Below are 20070 nucleotides of genomic sequence, written 5' to 3'. Positions count from 1 at the left end.
ATGTCTTCAAAACCAGCACTAGAGAAAATACTCAAAGAGATTAACTACAAAGAAGAAATAGGTAACAAACATCAGCAAAACTTTCTATCAAATTAGATGGAGAAATAAGAAGCTTCCATGACAAACAGAAACTGAAGGAATTTATGTCTTCAAAACCAGCACTAGAGAAAATACTCAAAGAGATTAACTACAAAGAAGAAATAGGTAACAAACATCAGAACTAGAGAAACAAGATTTTCCATCCAACAGACAACTAAGATTGGTTATCTGTGGAGATTCATTATTTATGTTAGTCTGTTACCTATCTCTAAAGGGTATTGTTTGCCTTTATTGTTGTTAATTTTTAGGATTTCTAGTTGGAATATTAATATACCTTCAGATATAGCATTTGGAAATATTTTATCCCATTCTATTAGTAACTGTTAACTCTGTTTACATTGTCTTTGGATATACAATATGTTTTTTATTTTTTAGGGAGTTTGTATACTCTTCTGTTGCCTGTGCCATTGAAATCATAACCAAGAAATCACTGCCAATTTCAATGTTGTGAGGTTTTATGACCCAGATTTTCTCCTAAAAGTTTATAGTCTTAAGATTTATATTTAGGTCTTTTATCTATTTTGAGTTAATATTTGTATATGGGATTAGGTAAGGGTCCAATTTTATTCTTTTCCATGTAATTATTATGTTTCAACAATATTTAGTTAAAAGATTATTATTTCTACCACCAAATGTTCGTGGAAACCTTGTCAAAAATAACGACAATATAGGGAAGAATTTAGGTCTAGGGTTTTATTTAACTCCAGTGGTTTATATATCTGCCTTTAGAATAGTACTACACTGTTTCAATTATTGTAGCTTTATATGGTTTGAAATCAGATATATATCTTCTAGCTTTGTTCTTTTTCACGATCGATGTGGGTACCTAGAGTCCATATTCCATATTAGGATAGATTTTTTTTTTCTGAAAAATAAATATATAAATATATGATAGTTTCACCTAAAAAATAGAAAAAAATAGATTCTCTGGTAAGAAAGAAAGCAAAAAGAAATATTGAAATGTTATCTTTAAGTCATCAAAAGCTTGGTATCAGACAAATGAAACTGTTATGTGAGATTATCATTTTTAATTTTGGATAAATTGCTATAATACTAGATGTCAACTACTAAGCCAAGCATAGGAGGGGGGGATAGGGAGAGAACGGGGTGGGGATCGGGTGGGGGCTGACTGGGCAATGTGTGCATGTATGTCTACAAAAGTATGTATCCCACTATGATGTATGAATACAGTGCACCAATTAAAAATAAATATGAAAAAAAGATAGTAAAAAAAACAAAAAAACAAAAAAAAAAAAACAAAATAAAGAATAAAAAAATAGCCGGGCATGGTGGCGCATGCTTGTAATCCCAGCATTTGGGAGGTTGAGACTGGAGGATCATGGTTTTGGGCAGCCTCAGCTACTTAGGCCCTTCGCAACTCAGTGAGACCCTGTTTCAAAAATAAAGAATAAAAAATAGGGCAGAGGGGTGGAACTCGGGGGTAGAATGTCCCTGGGTTCCATCTCTAGACCTTAAAAAAAAAAGGGCAGGGGATGTAGCTTGTAGGTAAAATGCCCCTGGGTTCCGTCCCCAGTACTGCAAGTCAAATAAACCAACCAACAAATAAATAAATAATAGGGCTGGAAGTGTAGCTCGAAGGTAGAATGCCCCTGGGTTCCATCCCCATGATTGCAAAATATTAAATTAAATTTAAAAAAATAGTGCTGGGGTTTAGCTCAGAGGTAGAATGTCCCTGGGTTTCATTCCGAGTACCTAAAAAAAATATATATTTTAGTTGGGCGTGGTGGTGCATGCTTGTAATCCCAGCATTCAGGAGGCTGAGACTGTAGGATCACAGTTCATGGACAGCCTCAGCTACTTAGTGAGGCCCTTTGCAACTTAATGAGACCCTGTTTCAAAGTAAAGAATAAAACATAGGGCAGTGTGTACAGCTCAGAGATCGAATGCCCCTGGGGGTTCCTTCCCAAGATCTGCAAAAAAAAAAAAAGAGTTAGTAAAACTGTCCTGGAACCTGCCATCCCCCTGTCTCAGCCTCCATAGTACTGGGATTACCTGCCTGCCATCCCATGTTCCACAGGGTACACTTTAAGAAAAGGCCAATATAAAGGGTTATGTCCCAGAGAAAGTTTCTGGAACGCTCTGCTCCTAGAAGTAAAAAATATGTTCCTTCACAGGCATGCCATGACCAGAAAGGAAGTGTTTCCATTCCAGTAGGAAAAAAGGTAGTCAAACTCCTGAAATTGAGTATATTATTATCCTTAAAACTTGGTAGATTGTAAACAAAATCATTTCTGGCAAAGAGAGCCCAGTATATGATATATTTGTTACTATAAACACAATTGTCCTGCATTTTCTTTCTTTCGTTCTTTTTTTCTTTCTTTGTGGTACTGGGGATTGAACCCAGGGGCATTCTAACTGAGCTATACTCCCAGCCCAATTTTATTTTTATTTGGAAACAGAGTCAGCTGGGTTGATGAGAGCCTCACTACTTGCTGAGACTGTCCTCAAACCTGTGATCCTCCTGTCTCAGCCTCCCAGGCACTGGGATTATAAGTGTGCACCACCAGGCCTGGTCAGCAGTCCTATATTCCCGGGATTTAAAATCAAGGTCAGCCGGGTGTGGTGGCACATGCTTGTAATCCCCGCGCTTGGGAGGCTGAGAGAGGAGGATCTCACAGGTCGAAGCCAGCCTCAGCTACTCAGTGAGGCTTTCAGCAACTTAGTGAGACCCTGTTTCCAAATAAAATATATATATTAAAAAAAGGTCTGGGAGTATATCCCAGAGGTAGAAAGCCTCTGGGTTCTGTAGCAGTATTGAGAATGGCCTAGGAAGATTTGAGAAAGCTATGATTAATCTGTGCAAGGACTTGGTTTCTGCCTAAACAGGCAACTATTACAATGTAAATTAACCTAGGTAAAAATAATTAACAAGTCAGCCGGGCATGGTGGCGCATGCTTGTAATCCCAGCGTTTGGGAGGCTGAGACAGGAGGATCGCACAGGTTCGAAGCCAGCCTCAGCTACTTAGGCTTTGAGCAATTCAGTGAGACCCTGTATCCAAATAAATTATAAAATAGGGCTTTGGGTGTATCTGGGAGGTAGAACACCCCTGGGTTCCATCCCCAGTATTGCCAAAAAAAAAACCCAAAAAAAATTAACAAGGAGAAAAAATTAATAGGAGAGGAGAACTAGGCCTTTCTCAACCTAAAGATAGATCTATATGATTAGATAAGCTAGCTAAGATGGTAGGAGGGGTCCATCTTCATGAAAGGAGACACCTTGCCACACCTTGCTGGGGGAGGTACATTACAGGGACGTTCACTAGTCAGAATTACGCAAACAAGATGGAGGTCATGGGTATAAAAGGTCGAGTCCACGTGTGATCCCTTTGGTGTATTCATTCGAGTCACCCGTCTATGCCACTCTAATAAACTTCTTTAAATCTTCAGCAACTGTTCAAGCTATGGATATTATTCTTAGCTTAGGACAAGAACCCGCGGTTTTTGTTCTGTTTTTGGTCGTTTTGGGTTTTGTTGTGGTTTGAGGGAAAGTGTGTCCAGGACCCTAACAGGGGTCACCGGGAACAGTTTCCCCATAAACATACTGAGGAGATAGAAAGGAAATAGGCAGATAGGGAAAAGGCCTCAGTAGAAAAAGCTAATTTCCTGAGTTTCCTGAGGGGCGATGAATACCTGAAATTCCGAAGGCTCAGAGATAAGAAGGACCAGAGCTTCACAAAAGCCATCTGTTTACTAATCAACAAACCCAGGAGCCATCAACAGAGCTCAAGTCTGACACTACTGAAAGGAGATTCTTCAAGGACTTGCAAATACCCTATGCAAATCCTGAGAACTGCTTCCCAAAATTCCCAAAGTCACCCTAACCAAAAGAGGACTCGCAAACAGTTGGGCAATGGCCCTAGGCAATCAGTAGACAGGACTTTTCCCTCTTGGGACCCCCCTCCCCTTTTGGGGAGCTGTTCTCTCTCGCAGGTCGTGTTAGCCCTGAGAGAAGGCAGAGTGCAACTGAGGGCATGTGGCTCAGGCTACTCTTGGGTAGTGACCTGAAGGCCTCTGCTGGGCATCAAGACTGACCAGGGCCCCTAGGGTGACCTGTACCTCTTTTCTGGCAGATCGCACGGACTCTGGGAGAAAGTAGTTTGCAACTGGCGGCACTTGGCTTGGGCAACCCTCGGGTAGTGACCTAAAGGCAACTACTGGACTCCAGAGACCCGACAGCCCCTTTGGGGTGTTCGGCCACTTTTCCCTATTTCCTTCTGGCAGATCATGTGGACTCTGGAAGAAAGCAGCCTGCAACTGAAGGCAATTCGGCTTGGGCTACTCTCAAGTATTGTCCTGAAGGCAGCTGCTAGACCCTAGAGTTCCAGCCCCTTTGGGGTGTTCAGCCACCCTCCCCCCATTCCCTGCTGCTTCCAATAAACCTTTTACTCCCCTTCTTGAGGTCTGCGGGTGTCATTCTTTGCTCATCGTAGACAAGAAATGCCGAGTTCAAGAAACTCCGTTTCATCTATGATGAAACTCCTGGTTTCTTTTCAGGAAACCCCCCTTTTCATTTTGGGGTCTCAGAAGAAACCCCCATTTCAATACTCTCCCAAACCGCAACAGTTTCCCCCAGTACCACACACACACAACAAAAGAATAATGCCCTGTGTGGTGGGGCACTCTTGTAATCCCCGCACTTGGGAGGCTGAGACAGGAGGATCACACACGTTTGAAGCCAGCCTCAGCTACTTAGGGAGGCTCTCAGCAACTTACTGAGAACGTTTCACATAAAAAATACAACACAAGGTCGAGGGCAGCGTAGTGGCGCACACTTGTAATCCCAGCGTTTGGGAGGCTGACACAGGAGGAATCTTGGTTCGCCAACAGCCTCAGGTGAGCCTCAGTGAGGCCCTGTGCAACTCAGTGAGACCATGTTTTAAAAAACAAGATGAAAAAATAGGGCTGGGGGGGTAGCTCAGAGGGAGAATGCCCCTGGGTTCCATCCTCAGTCCTGCAAACAAAACAAAACAAAACAACAACAACCAAACACCAGGATTGAGGGTGTACTTTGGAGGTAGAAAGCCCTGGCTTCGATGCCCAGTACTGTCATACTTGGGCCCCTCAGGGAAGAAGCACGGCCTTTCCTCCACAGAACCACCCTATCCAAAGCAGCCAGCTATGGCCTGGAGGCCCAGGCCCGTCCACACACACCCCGCAGCACCCACCTGGGCCTCCTCCCAGCCGGCTCTCCACACGCAGGGTTTGTCTAGCCTGGACCCTCTCCCAGGACGCTGCTGCTTTCCTGACAGCCCATTGGCGTCTAACCTGCATTATCCTCCTGTCTCCGCCTCCCCAGTACGGGAATTAAAGCGTGCGCCCTCGTGACCAGCTAGGTTAGAAATTAAAAAAAATAAAAATTGTGTGTGTGTGTAATACTGGGGGTGGAACCCAGGGGATTTTCTACTTCCAGGCTGTACCCCCACCCCAATTTTTATAATTATTTGGAAACTGTCTCACTATGTTGCTGAGAGCCTTACTAAGTAGCTGAGGCTGGCTTGTACCTGTGTGATTCTCCTGTCTCGGCTTCCATAGCGCTGGGATTTCAAGCATGTGCCACCATGCCCAGCAGAAATTTTTAAATAAAACACATGAAAAACTTATCAGGAAATATGCTAGTAAATACCAATATAAGTTCATTCGGGTTTTTTCTATATTAATTGCCTATATGTTTTCCCTTAGACCTTGTTTCAAAATAAAGAATAAAAGCAGGGCGTGGTGTTGCATGCCTGTAATCCTCGTGCTTGGGAGGCTGAGCCAAGAGGGTCTCTCAGGTTCGAAGCCAGCCTCAGCTGACTTAACAGATCCTGTTTCCAAATAAAATATAAAAGCCGGGTGTGGTGGCGCACGCTTGTAATCCCAGCATTCGGGAGGCTGAGACTGGAGGACAGCAGTTCGCAGACAGCCACAGCTACTTAGTGAGGCCCTGTGCAATGTAGTGAGACTCTGTTTCAAAATAAAGAATAAAAAATACAGCAGGGGGTGTAGCTCAGAGGTCAAATGCCCCTGGGTTCTTTCCCCAAACCTGCAAAAACAAAACAAAAATATATAAAAATAGGTCTGGGAGTGTAGCCCGAGGTAGAAGTCCCCTGACTTCCATCCCCAGTACCACCAAAATAAGTAAGTAAATAAAAAAATAAATAATAAAAATAGGAAAGGAGTGTTGTTCAGAGGTTAATGCTCCTGGCTGCCATCCCCAGCCCCCACCCCAGAAAAAAAAACTGGGTCATATTAAGTTGTGAAGGGCTTCACTAAGTAGGTGAGGCTGGCCACAAACCTACAATGCCCCTGGCTCAGCCTCCTGAGTACTGGGATTACCAGCCTGGGCCACCATGCTGGGATGGTACTGGGGATTGAACCCATGGGCTCTACTCCTGACAAACACCCACAGCCCTATTTTATTTTTTATTTGGAAACAGAGTCTCACTAAGTTGCCTAAGTTGGCTTAACCCTATGACCCTCCTTAGCCACCCAAGCACTGGGGTTAAAAGCACACTCCACAACACCCAGTTAATTTATAATTCATTTTAATTTATTTTATTTTTATTTAATTTTATTTTGGGTACTGGGGATGGAACCCAAGGGCTTTCTACCTCCATGCCATACCTCCAGACTTATTTTATATTTTATTTTGAAGCAGGGTCTCACTAAGTTGCTGAGAGCCTCATTAAGCTGCTGAGGCTGGCTTCGAACCTGCGATCCTCCTGTCTCAGCCTCCCATGTACTGGGATTACAAGCATGCGCCACCATGCCCGGCAATTTATAACTCATTTTAAACAGGGTCTTTCCAAATTGCTGATGCTGGCCTAAAACCAGCTATCCTCCTGTCTCAGCCTCCCAAGCACTGGGATTATAGGATGTACTGCCACAAGCAACTTCAACAAGTTCTAAAAAACATAGTGTCTTCTTTGTAGCTCAAATATAGGGTACAATTAGAAAGTACATTATACTAGCCCTGGTGGCCCATACTTGTAATTCCAGTACTTGGGGGTTTGAGACAGGAAGCTTGCAAATTGGAGGCCAGCCTCATCAACTTTGGGAGGCCCTTAGCAATTTAGTGAGATCTTGTTTCAAAAAAATATATAAAAAGAGCTGAACGTGTAGTTCAGAGAAAGGATACCTTTGAGTTCAATCCCTGATTTAAAAAAAAATAAAGTAAAAAAAGAAGAAGCGTGGCTTGATGGTGCATGCTTGGAATCCCAGTGTTTGGGAAGTTGAGATAAGAGGATCATGGTTCACAGACAGCCTCAGGCACTTAGTGAGGCCCTTTGCAACTCAGTGAGACCCCGTTTCAAAATAAAGAATAATAATTAGAGCTGGGTCAAGGTCGAATGCCACTGGGTTCCATCATCACTACCCCATCCACTAAGAAGAGGCTAAGACACGGATAGCATAAGCTACTTAATGATGCCCTTTGCAACTCACTGAGACCCTGTTTCAAAATAAAGAATAAAAAATAGGGTTGGAGCTGTAGCTCAGAGCTAGAATTCCCCTGGGCTCCATCCCCAGTACAGAAAAAGAAAGGAAGGAAGGAAGGAAGGAAGGAAGGAAGGAAGGAAGGAAGGAAGGAAAAAATAAAGAAAGAAGAAAGAAAGAAAGAAAGAAGAGCCTAGCTGTATGTGGTGTTTTTACTTCGATTTCCCATGGTTCCTTGCTTTTAGCTGCCCATTCCTGTCACAAAATACTTGGGGCAACAATCTCAGGAAGAAAGGTTTGTTTGGCTCCTGGTTAAGGAGGTTTCAGCCTTGGTTACCTGGCTCTCTTGCTAACAGGCCTAAGGTGAGCCGGGCATCCTGGGGAAACGTGGAGGGGCAGCCGCTCCCCTCAGGGCCAGGGGAAGCCACACAGGAGGAAGGGCGGGACCAGGCCCACCAGGCTCCGCCTCCTACAGAGGCCACCCAGCCCAGGAGGTCAGCACCTTGTGGAGCCATTAAGGACTGACCCACTGATGGACTGAGCCCTGGGGCTCAACGCCTCCTGGAAGACTCCACCTGCGGACACCGCGGGATCAGGGACCAAGCCTTCAACGCCCGCGCCAACCCAGAACTCTAACAAACTGAAAATTGGTTTGTATACATCAATCTGATGTCGGACCATTGCACTAGACTAGCATTTAGAAGGTTTTGTCGATTTCATTGGCTTTTCTGCAGAGATGATTGTGTCATGTGCAAGTAGAGACGTCTGTCCATCTGCCCTTAAATCCAGATCCCATTTCTCTTGCCTCACGGCACTGACCTCCGTGTGGTGTTGAGTAAGAGTGAAAGCCGAGGCCCAATGTGTTTTCCTGAGCCGGTTTGGTTTTCGGAGTCTTGCTAAGTTGCCATCCAAGCCTTCAAATCGACAAGCCTACCATGAACGTCAACTGCTCAAGGGTCTGGGCCTGTATGCACAAGTCACCACAACCTGCTTCCTGGTGAGTGCGTGTGTGTGTGTGTGTGTGTGTGTGTGTACTTGTGCACAGTGCAAGGGTCCAGGTCTCACACCTGCTAGACAAACACATCTTTAGCCCTTTTTTTCTAAGTATTGGGAAATGAACCCAGGGGCATTCTACTTCCAATTATATCCCCAGCTCTTTCTTCAGCCTCCTTAGCTGTGATTAGAGGCACACACCACAATGCCTGCATCAGATTTTTCTTTTGTCTTTTTTTTTTTTTTTGTCACTGGGTATGTAACCCAGGGACATTCTACATTCAAGCTCCACCCCCAGGATAATTTTTAATTCTTTATTTTTTAAATTTTATTATATTATTTATTTATTATTTTTTATTTTTTGGTGGTACTGGGGGTGGAACCCAGAGGCTTTCTACCTCTGGGCTATACTCCCAGACCTATTTTATATTTTATTTGAAAACAGGGTCTCACTAAGTTGCTGAGAGCCTCACTAAGTAGCTGAGGCTGGCTTCGAACCTATGTGATCCTCCTGTCTCAGCCTCCCAAGCGTGGGGATTACATGTGTGCACCACCACACCCGGCTAATTTGTTATTTTATTTTATTTTATTTTTTTGCTGTACTGGGAATTTAACACAGGGACATTCTACCTCTGAGCTACACCCACGGCCCCCCCTTTTTTTTTCTTTATTTTGAAACAGGGTCTTCCTGAGTTGCAAAGGGCCTCACCAAGTAGCTGAAGCTGTCTGCAAACTGTGATCCTCTTGTCTTAGCCCCCCAAATGCTGGGATTGCAAGAGCACGCCACCACACCCAGCCCAGATTTTTAAAAAGTAATATTTCACCCACATGTGGTGTCACTGCAGCAGACACAGCATTGGGTCCATCCTGTCCCTGGTGGAGGCTCCTGGACCAGCCAAGGACTGACCACCCTCTTTTAGGACCCCAAGCCCATCCTGAACCATAGACTGCAGGTGTAGGATTCCCTGGCATGGCCGCCCTCTCCTGTGGAAAGAGTGGAAGTACACCATGTGCAGAGGTCAGGTCAAGTCTGGATTTATCACAGCATCTAGTGTTGAAATAGCAGCAGAATTACAGGCTGAGTGCATCCTACACGGCCTGCACAGTTTTATGAAGGACCAGCACGAACAAATCCAGATTGTGAAACTGGAGTAAATACCTGATCTTCAGGGTACAAGGATTAGCACTGAAGGCCAACAAGTACACGGTGAAGTTTCTGGGTACCATCACCTCCTCAAAGGGACAAAATAAAATACCACTCAGAGTGATGGGTATGTGTGTTCTCTTCGAGAGAGGTCTGAAAAATAGCTATTTTAGCTGGGTGTATGATGCACATTTGTATTCTTAGTACTTGGGAGGCTGAGATAGGAGGACTGCAGGTTCAAGAACCGCCAAAGGAAGTGTCCAGACTCTGAATAACCTAGCAAGACCCGATTTCAAAAACAACTAAGCCGGGCGTGGTGGCGCACGCTTGTAATCCCAGCATTCAGGAGGCTGAGACCTGGAGGATCGCGGTTTGTGGACAGCCTCAGCTACTTAGTGAGGCCCTCTGCAACTCAATGAGACCCGGTTTCAAAATAAAGAATAAAAAATAGGGCAGGGGGTGTAGCTCGGAGGTCAAATGCTTCTGGGTTCCATCTCCAGACCTGCAAAAACAAACAAAAAACAACAAAAAATAAAAATAAAAATACGGGATCAGAGACCAAGCCTTCAATACCTGCACCAACCCAGAACTCTAACAAACACTAATTTGGTTTGTATATATCAATCTTATATCCTACCATTTTACTGAACAGCATTTAGAAGTTTTTGTAGATTTCATTGGATATTTTATTTTATTTTTTTTTTTGGTAGATTTCATTGGATTTTTCTTTTGGTGGTACTGGGTATGGAACCTCTCTGGGCTACACTCCCAGACCCAGACCTATTTTATATCTTTTTTTAAATTTGGAAACGGTCTCTTAAGCCGGGAATAGACCAACTGAAACCTTTATTAGCGAGCCAGCTGTAGGGCCCTCACCTAGATATCTGGAGGGGACAGGGGCCTATAAAGGGGAGAAGAGGGGAAAAAACCGAAAATAGAAAAAAACACAGGCAGGTGGCGGCCTTGAGAGGACCCAGCGTAAGCAAGCCATCTTACAGAAGTCTGCGGTGATCTCATTTGGCAGGAGCTTAATGTGGCAGCACAAAGCGCTTTGTGCGGTGGGAAAGAAAGGGAGAGGGCGCCCGGTGAAACAGTGTAGAGTGGCTGCCAGAAACAGGAATTACTTGAAACAAACAACATGGGGGATTTGGTTCTTACAAGTCTTACAAGATTGGTAAAATTTGGGGGGTTTGGCGCTAGGGACGGAATTGGGTGCCTCAGGCCTGCTAGACACCGCTCCACCACTAGGCTACACCTAAGACCCAGCGGTGGGGATTGAAATGAGCCGCCTAGGGCAGTTGAGCACTCTTCTACCCGATTGGTCCTCAGGGTCTCCACACGCCCCGCCCTCCACCCGGGCTCATTGGGCACACGCAGACGGTTTCCCGCCCACTTCCGGTATCCAGCCAATCAGCGCGCGGGCTTGGAAGCTTCCTTGGACCCGGGAAGCGCGAACCTCGGTGCTGGAGCACGCTGCGGGGAGCTCCGCGGTGTGGTTGCTGCGGCATCCGAGGCCTGATCCGCGCGTCTACCTGCGCCAGGTAAGGTGGGAGGGCCGCAGGCAGGCCCAGGAGGACCTGGCGGGAGCCCTAACTGAGCTGGAGCTCCTTGAGCATCAGCCGTGCCCGGACCTCGGGGTCGCGGCCTGCACACCACCTCCATTCCTCGGCCTTGATTGTAGCCTCTTAGGAAATACTGGATCCAGTTGGGGCGTGGTGCGCAGGCCTGCAATCCCGGCCTGCACTGGAGGCCAAAGCAGCAGGAGCGCAAATTCTAGGTCAGCGTTGGCGGCCAAGCAAGATTCAGAATATAAGCCGGGCATGGTGGCGCATGTTTGTAATTCCAGCATTCGGGAAGCTGAGACTGGAGGATCAGGGTTCGCGGACAGCCTCAGCTACTTAGTGAGGCCCTTCACAACTCAGCAAGACCCTGTTTCAAAATAAAGAATAAAAAAAAAAAATGGGGCAGGGATTGTAGCTCGGAGGTCAAATGCCTCAGGGTTCCATCCCAGACCCGCAAAAATAAAAAAGAAAAAAAGATTCAGAATATAAAATTTAAAGCCGGGCGTGGTGGCGCATGTTTGTAATCCCAGCATTTGGGAGGCTGAGACCGTAGGATCGCGGTTCAAGGACAACCTCAGCTAATTAGTTAGGCTCTCTGCAATTCAGTGAGACCCAGTTTCAAAATAAAGAATAAAAAATAGGGCAAGGGGTGTAGCTCTGAGGTTGAATGCCCCTGGGTTCCATCCCCCCAGTCCGCAAAAAAATACATAAAATTTTAAAAAGGAAAGCGTGGAGCTCGCTTTTAATCCCAGTATTTGGGAGGCTGAGACAGGAGGGTCGCCGGCCTTCGGCCAGCCTCAGCTACTTAAGTGAGGCCTAATCTCCTCTAATTGGGAGGCTGAAGCAGGAGGATCGCAGGTTAGAATAAATAAAGAATAGGCAGGCGTGGTGGCGCACGCTTGTAATCCCAGCATTTGGGAGGCTGAGATGGGAAGATCGCAGTTCGCGGCCAGCCTCGACTACTCATGCCCCGTGCAACTCAGTGAGACCCGGTTTCAAAATAGACAAAATTAGGGCTGGTGGTGTAGCTCGGAGGTAGAATACCCCTGGGTTCCATCCCAGGACTGCAAAAAAAAAAAAAAAAAAAAGAAAAAGAAAAAGAAAAAAAAATAGAGCAGGGGATGAAGCTCAGAGGTCGAATTGCTGAGTTCCATTCCCAGACCGCAAAAAAAAAAAAAAATTATTTCTATTTATTTATTTTGCGGTATTGGGAATAGAATGGGGGAATTCTACCTCCGAGCCACAACCCCAGCCTTAATTATTTAGTCTTTATTTTGAAACAGGGTCTCAGTAAGTTGAAAAGGATCTCACTAAGTAGTAGCTGAGGTTCTTTGAAAATCGTGATCCTCCTGTCTTAGCCTCCGAAATGCGGGGATTACACCACCATTCCCCATAGAATATTCTTTTTAAAAGGGCCAGGCGTCCATCCGGGAGTGGTGGCACACTGTTGTAATCCCCGTGATTGGGAGGCAGAGTCGGGAGGGAGGATTGTGCAGGTTCAAAGCCAGCCTCGGTGGCCCTGTTTCCAAACAAAAATATAAAAATAGGTCTGGGAGTGTAGCCGGAGGCAGAAGAGTTTCCAGCAACCCCAGTACCACCAAAATAAATAAATAAATGAATAAATGAATAATAAAAAGGTCAGGCGTGGTGGTGGTGCACGCCTATAATACTTGGGAAGCTGAGACAGGAGGATCACAGGTTCCTGGCCAGCCACAGCAACTTAGTAAGGCCATCTGCAACATAGCGAGACCCTGTTTCAAAATTAAAAAAATAAAATAGGCCTAGGAATGAAGCTCAGAGGTAGAATGGCCCCTGGGTTCTGTCTCTAGTACCACGCATTGATTAATTAATTAATTTTAAAAACGAATAAAATAGGGCTGGGATCATAGCGCAGAGGTAGAATGCTCATGGGTTCCATCCCCAGTACCACAAAACAACAACAAACGACTGCAGCATGGAATGCCCCTAGCTTGCCTAGAATATGCTAATTGCCTAGAATATGCTAATTTTCTTGAATATGCTAATTGCTAGAGTCAATCCTCAGTACAGGAAAAAAAAAAAAACCTGAAGCTGGTCGTTGTGGTGCATGCTTATAAACCCAGGACTTAGAAGGCCAAAACAAGAGGATCACAGGTTCGTGGACAGCCTCGGCAAGTATTAAGACTCTCATCGACCTAGTAAGACCCTCTTTCAAAATAAAAATAAAATAGAGCTGTGGGTGTAACTCAGAGGTAGAATGGCCCTATATTCAATCCCCAGTACCACAAAAAATAAAACCCCCAAAACAAGCCATAAGATGCATATGTGATTTATGGGGTAAAAGCATAAGGCCTCAACAAAATGAACCACATTGCTGCCTTTTCAATTAAACCTCAGGATTTTTTTTTATTTATATTTTGGAAAAATGATAGGATTCACAGGAATTCTGTGGGTACAGAGGGTTTCCTGGGCATTGAACCCAGGGCATTTTAACTCTTGAGTTACACCTCCAGCCCTATTATTTTTTGCTTTGAAACAGAATCTCATTAAGTCTGAGGTTGGCCTTGAACCTGCAATCCTCCTGTGTCAGCCTCCCAAGTACTGGAATTTTAGGTGTGTACTACCACCTGGGTTTGATTCACAGGCATTCTGAAAGACGGTATGAGGGGTCCTATGTACCTTTCACCTAGTTTCTGGCATTAACAATAGAATATCAAAACCAAATAGTTACCAGGGCATGATGTAAAATGCCTATAATTCCAGTACTTTGGGAGGCCGAGAGAGGAGGGTGGGAAATCCAAGGCCAGCCTTTTTCTATACAGGCCCTCAGCAACTTAGGGAAAATTTATTTCAAAATTAAAGAGCCAGGCGTGGTGGCACATGCTTGTATAATCCTAGTCCTTTAGAGGCTGAGACAGGAAGATCTCAGGTTAGAGAACAGCCTCAGCATAGTGAGATTCTCATCAACCCACTAAGACTCTTTCAAAATAAAAAATAAGAGCCGGGCATGGTGACACATGCTTGTAATCCCAGTACTTGGGAGGCTGAGACAGGAGGATCTCAGGTTTGTGGCCAGCCTCAGCTACTTGGTGAAGCCCTCTGCAATTTAGCGAGACCCTATTTTAAAATAAAGAATAAAAAAAATAGGGCAGGGGGTATTGGGTTTCATGTCTAGTACCACAATAAATAAATAAATAAATAAATAAATAAATAAGGCTGGAGGTGTAGCTCAGAGGTAGAATGCCCCTTGGTTTAATCTGCAATAACACACACACACACACACACACACACACACACACACAATTGGAAGCTGGGCATATAATCCTAGTACTTGGGAGGCTGAAATTGGGTCACAGGTTTGAAACCAGTCTCAACAAGTAGTAGTAAAGACTTTTAAAACCCTAGCGAGACCCTTTTTTAAAATAGAATATAGGAAGCTGGGCGTGTTGGCACACACTTGTAATCCCAGCATTTGGGAGGCTGAAACAGGAGGATTGTGGTTTGTGGCCAGCCTCAGCTACTTAGTGAGGCCCTCTGCAACTCAGGAAGACCTTGTTTCAAAATAAAGAATAAAAAATAGGGCTGGGAGTGTATCTCAGTTAGAATGCCTCTGGATTCCATCCCCAGTACTGTAAAAAAATAAAAACAAATAATAAAAAATAGGGCTGAGGCTGTAGCTTGGAGGTAGAATGCCCCTGGGCTCAGTTCCAGTACAATAAGTAAATGAATAAACAGAAGAATAAAGCCTAGAGTAGTGGCGCATGTCTGTAATCCCAGTATTTGGGAGGCTGAAAGAGAAGGATCTCAGGTTCGAGGACAGCCGCACTAAGTAGGGAGAGTCTTCAACTTAGCAAGACCCTGTTTCAAAATAAAGTAAGGCTGGGAGTGTAGCTCAAAGGTAGAATGCCCTGGGTTTTCTCCCCAGTACCACACACACACACACACACACACACACACACACACACACACACACATAAATAAACAAATAGGGTTAAGGATATAGCTCAGAGGTAGAAAGCCTCTGGGTTCCACCCCCAATAAGACCAAAAAAAAAGTAAAAAGTAAAGCCCAGCCTGGTGGCGCACGCTTGTAATCCCAGCACTTGGGAGGCTGCGGCAGGAGGATCGCGCAGGTTCAAAGCCAGCCTCAGCTATTGAGGCTCTCAGCAACTTAGTGAGACTGTTTCCAAATAAAGTACAAAATAGGTCTGGGAGTATAGCCTAGAGGTAGAAAGCCTCTTAATTCCACCCCCAGTACCGCCAAAAAAAAAAAAAAGAATAAAATAGAGCCTGGAATATAGCACATAGATAGAATGTCCTTGAGTTCAATCCCTATATCACCAAAAGAAAAAGTAGAAAGAGCTGGGGGTGTGGCTTGGAGGTGGAATGACCCCATAACCCAAAGTAAAGGAGCCAGGGGTGGTGGCGCACGCTTGTAATCCCAACACTTGGGAGGCTGAGACAGGAGGATCGCACAGGTTCAAAGCCAGCCTCAGCTGCTTAGTGAGGCTCTCAGCAACTTAGTGAGACCCTGTTTCCAAATAAAGTATAAAATAGGTCTGGAGCCAGGCATGGTAGTGCACGCTTGTAATCCGTGCTCTTGGGAGACTGAGACAGGAGCATTGCACAGGTTTAAAGCCAGCCTGAACTGGCTTACGAGACCCTTTTTCCAAATAAAAATATAAAATAAAAATAGGTCTGGGAGTGTAGTCCGGAGGTAGAAAATCCCTTGGGTACCACCCCCAGTACCACCAAAAAGAAAAGAAACTGTCTCACTGAATTACCCTCTGCTGGCAATGAACATGAGACTTTCCTGTCCTGGCCTCCAAGGCACTGGCATTAGAGGCTGCAGCCTTGGTCCACACCCTCCTAAGCCATCTTTATGGTGGTGCTGGGTATTGAGCTTAGGGCCTACTCATAGTAGGCAAATGGTGTATCACTGAACTACACTCCAGGACCATTATTCATTCATTTATTTATTTATTTTTTTTGTGTGGTACTAAGGATGGAACCCAGGGGCAACCTCTGAGCAACACCACCAGCCCTATTTTTTTTTTTTTTTCTTATTTTGAATCCAGGTCTCACTGAGTTGCAAAGGTCCTTACTAAGTACCTGAGACTGTCCTCAAACTGCGATCCTCCTGTCTCAGCCTCCCGAATGCTGGGATTACAAGCGTGCGCCACCATGTCCAGCCCTTTTTATTTTAAAAACAGGGTCTCACTGGGCGTGGTGGCGCACGCTTGTAATCCCAGTGCTTGGGAGGCTGAGAAAGAAGGATCACACAGGATCGAAGCCAAACTCAGAAACTTAGGCTCTCAGCAACTTAGTGAGATCTTGTTTCCAAGTAAAATATAAAATAGGTCTGAAAGTGTAGCCCGGAGGTAGAAGAGCCTCTGGGTTCCACCCCCAGTACCACAAAAAATAAATAAATAAAATAAAATAGGTTTGGAAGAGTATAGCCAAAAAGAGAAAAGCCCCTGGGTTCCACCCCCAGTACCACCACACACACACACACACACACACACACACACACACACACACACATATATATATATAACTTAGAGACAGGGTCTTCCTAAGTTTCCTAGTCCGATGTTGAACTTTCAGTCCTCCTGACTACTGTGTGTCACCATGCCCAACTCATTGTCTGCAATTTTTCAGCCCTATAGTTGTTTATGTAGACTGCACTATTGCCCTGTTAAATTGCCTGATTTGTATTTTTGTTATTGTTTCCCTAGATTAGATTCAGGAAGAATTTTGGGGGACAAAAATGGTAATGCTTCAAGCCGGGCGTGGTGGCGCACACTTGTAATCTCAGCATTTGGGAGGCTGAGACCGGAGGATCGCAGTTCGCGGACAGCCTCAGCTACTTAGTGAGGCCCTCTGCAACTTAGTGAGACCCTGTTTCAAAATAAAGAATAAAAATAGGGCAGGGGGTATAGTTTGGAGGTCAAATGCCCCTGGGTTCCATCCCCAGACCTGCAAAAAAAAAAAAATGGTAATGCTTCCCTTCTCCTTGCAGGTCGGCCATCGGTTCGTCCCATCCTTGCTGTGGTATCTCTAGACGCCCACACTGTAAAGGTGCAGTTACTAATGAGTCTTGCCTCAGTCAACTCTTCTATTGTGGTTTAAAATCTAGGACTTTAATCCGGGCGTATTGGTGCAGCTTGTAATGGCAGCATTTGGGAGGCTGAGACAGGAGGATTGCAGTTCACAAACAGACTCAGCTATTTAGTGATGTCCTCTGCAACTCAGTGAGACCCTTTTGCAAAATAAAGAATAAAAGGGTTGGAGGTAGACCTCAGAAGTAGAATGCCCCTGGGTTCCATCCTCAGTACCGCAAAGAATAAATAAATTAAAATCTAGGACTTTTTTTCCCCGATGTTGGGGATTGAAGCCAGGGGCTTTCTACTTCTGAGTTACACCCCCAGCCCTGCTTTTTTATTCTCTGTATTTGTTTGTTACTCAGGGTGGAACCCAGGGAGGGGCTTTTTAACCTCTGGGCTATACTCCCAGACCTTTTTTTATAGTTTATTTGGAAACAGGGTCTCACTGATTTGCTGTGAGCCTATATTAAGTAGATGAGGCTGGCTTTGAACCTGTGCGATCCTCCTGTCTCAGCCTCCCAAGCGCTGAAAATCACAAGGTGTGCGCCACCGTGCCCGACTTTTTTATTCTTATCTTGAAACGGTCTCACTAAGTTGTGGAGGGCCTCGTGAAGTAGCTGAGACTGGCTGCAAACCAGCAATCCTCCTGTCTCCGCCTCGCAAGTACTGGGAGTATAAGCGTGGACCACCACGCCTGGCTAATATCTAGGATATTTTGAAATTAACAATCTTTTCTAACTTCACAGGAATAATTGGTCCTCTTTCTTGAAAGTCATCATCAAATTCAAGTGCAGATGGGCTAATCTGATAGCACTACAACCTTTGAATTCTCGATCTCTGATCTAAGGTGTCCAGGCCTACACATGCCTTTAATGACAGCCGCCAGCACGCCCAGCCAGTGAGCCTGCTGCCGGTCTGTGAGATCTTGGAGGAACATTCGCTTTTCCCTGAGACTTGAGCTCTAGAGAGGCAGGCCTTGCCGAGAAGCATCACCTTACCCACAGCCCCTCCGCACAGCGTGATGGAGTTCAAGGCAGCGCTGGCAGAGCTCCAGGCGGAGTGTGGCTGTCCCATCTGTGTGGATTACTTCAAAGACCCGGTGACCATTGACTGTGGGCACAATTTTTGTTCCGATTGCCTCAGTGCGTCCTGGAGGGACCTCAACGATACCTTTCCCTGCCCCGTGTGCAGGTTCTGTTTTTCAAAAAAGAACTTCCGAAGGAACCCCCAGCTCCGGGGATTGACTGAAGTTGCTAAGCTCCTGCAGATCAGGAAGAGCAAGAGGAAGCGGCAGGAGGAGCCCGCCGTGTGTGAGAAGCACCGTCAGTTTCTTACCCTCTTCTGCGTGAAGGACTCCCAGGTGTTATGTACCCAGTGCAGTTTTTCCCCCGAACACGAGAGGCACTACATTTGTCCCATTAAGAAAGCTGCTGCGTATCACAGAAAGATTCTCACACACAGCGTTGAGCCCTTGAAGCATAACATAGAGCGAGTTGAGAAAGTATTAACTCTGCAAAGAAGCAAATCTCTGGAGCTGAGAAGGAAGGTCGAAAAGAGGAAAGAAGAAATAAATTCTGAATTTGAGCAAAGCGCACTGTTTTTACATAACGAGCAAGAGGCTCTCCTCAAGCAGATGCAGGATGAAGAGCTGGGCATTTTAACGCAGCTTAACGAGAGCCTCGGAAGATTTTCACATCATTTCTCCACATTAAAACATCTGCTGAAAGCAATGGAGGCCGACTGTGCGCGGTCAGACCTGGCCTTCCTGACGGGGGTGAAGAGTGTCCGGCAGCAGTATCACAGCCTCAAAGCCCCAGGCCCGCTTTCATTCCGGTTACAGAAGTATGGGCTTCGTCTTCCTCCCCAGTATTCTGGCTTGGACAGAATTAGAAAGCAATTTCAAACCGAAGTGAGTTTAGATCCCGACACAGCGTCTCCTCAGCTTATTATCTCTGAGGATAGAAAAAGTCTGCAGTACAGGAAAAAGAAACAAAATGTGGACAATAACCCAAGGAGGTTTTCCCTCTGCCCTGCCGTCCTGGGTTCTAAGATAACTAACTCCGGCAGACATTACTGGGAGGTGGAAGTGGGTAACAAGCCTCAGTGGACGCTGGGCGTGTGTCAAGACCGTCTTCCGAGGAGCTGGAGGAATCACCCTTCAGTCCTGGGTGGCTTCTGGGCGGTTGGCCGGTATATTGAGAGTGGTTATGTTGCGTTTGGTCCTAAGAAAATCCAGCTTCTGCCAGCAGTAAGGCCCAGTAAGATTGGCATTTTTTTGGATTTTGGGTTGGGTGAGGTTTCGTTTTACAATATGAACGACAGGTCTCTTCTCTATACCTTCAGCGATTCTTTGACCAGTGCCGTTTGGCCTTATTTCTATGGCGGAACAGACTCCGAACCCCTTAAAATCAAGTCAGTAGTGGATTAGGGAAGATAAAGAACCGGCCCCTTATTCTCTTTAAGTTTTTAGGGCTGACGTAGCCTGTAAATTTTATTATTTCTGGAACCTTTTTTTAAGTTGTACCATTGAAAACCACAATAGATTTTCCCCCTCATTTTCAGCAACTATAAAAAAGACCTTGTAGCGAGCCGGGCGTGGTGGCGCACGCTTGTCGTCCCAGCATTCAGGAGGCTGACACCGGAAGATCGCGGTTCGCGGGCAGCCTCAGCTAGTGAGGCCCATCGCAACTCAGTGAGACGCTGTTTCAAAATAAAGATAAAAAAATTGGGCAGGGGGTGTAGCTCAGAGGTC

General features: G+C 45.5%; 1 protein-coding gene across 1 annotated transcript; it reads left to right on the top strand.

The window, feature by feature from the left end:
• Window positions 1-18339: 18339 nt before the first annotated feature.
• Window positions 18340-19746, top strand: TRIM60 (tripartite motif containing 60; the record flags this gene model as incomplete). The annotated part of the gene is made up of 1 exon (XM_080710220.1): window positions 18340-19746. One exon carries the CDS (start codon window positions 18340-18342, stop codon window positions 19744-19746), a length of 1407 nt encoding a protein of 468 aa, XP_080566346.1.
• Window positions 19747-20070: the final 324 nt, after the last annotated feature.

The sequence above is a fragment of the Muscardinus avellanarius genome, assembly GCF_963383645.1.
Source record: "Muscardinus avellanarius genome assembly, chromosome: 14".
Classification (NCBI taxonomy): domain Eukaryota; kingdom Metazoa; phylum Chordata; class Mammalia; order Rodentia; family Gliridae; genus Muscardinus; species Muscardinus avellanarius.
The sequence above is the reverse complement of the archived record's forward strand: the minus strand, read 5'-3'. Positions and strand labels throughout refer to the sequence as shown.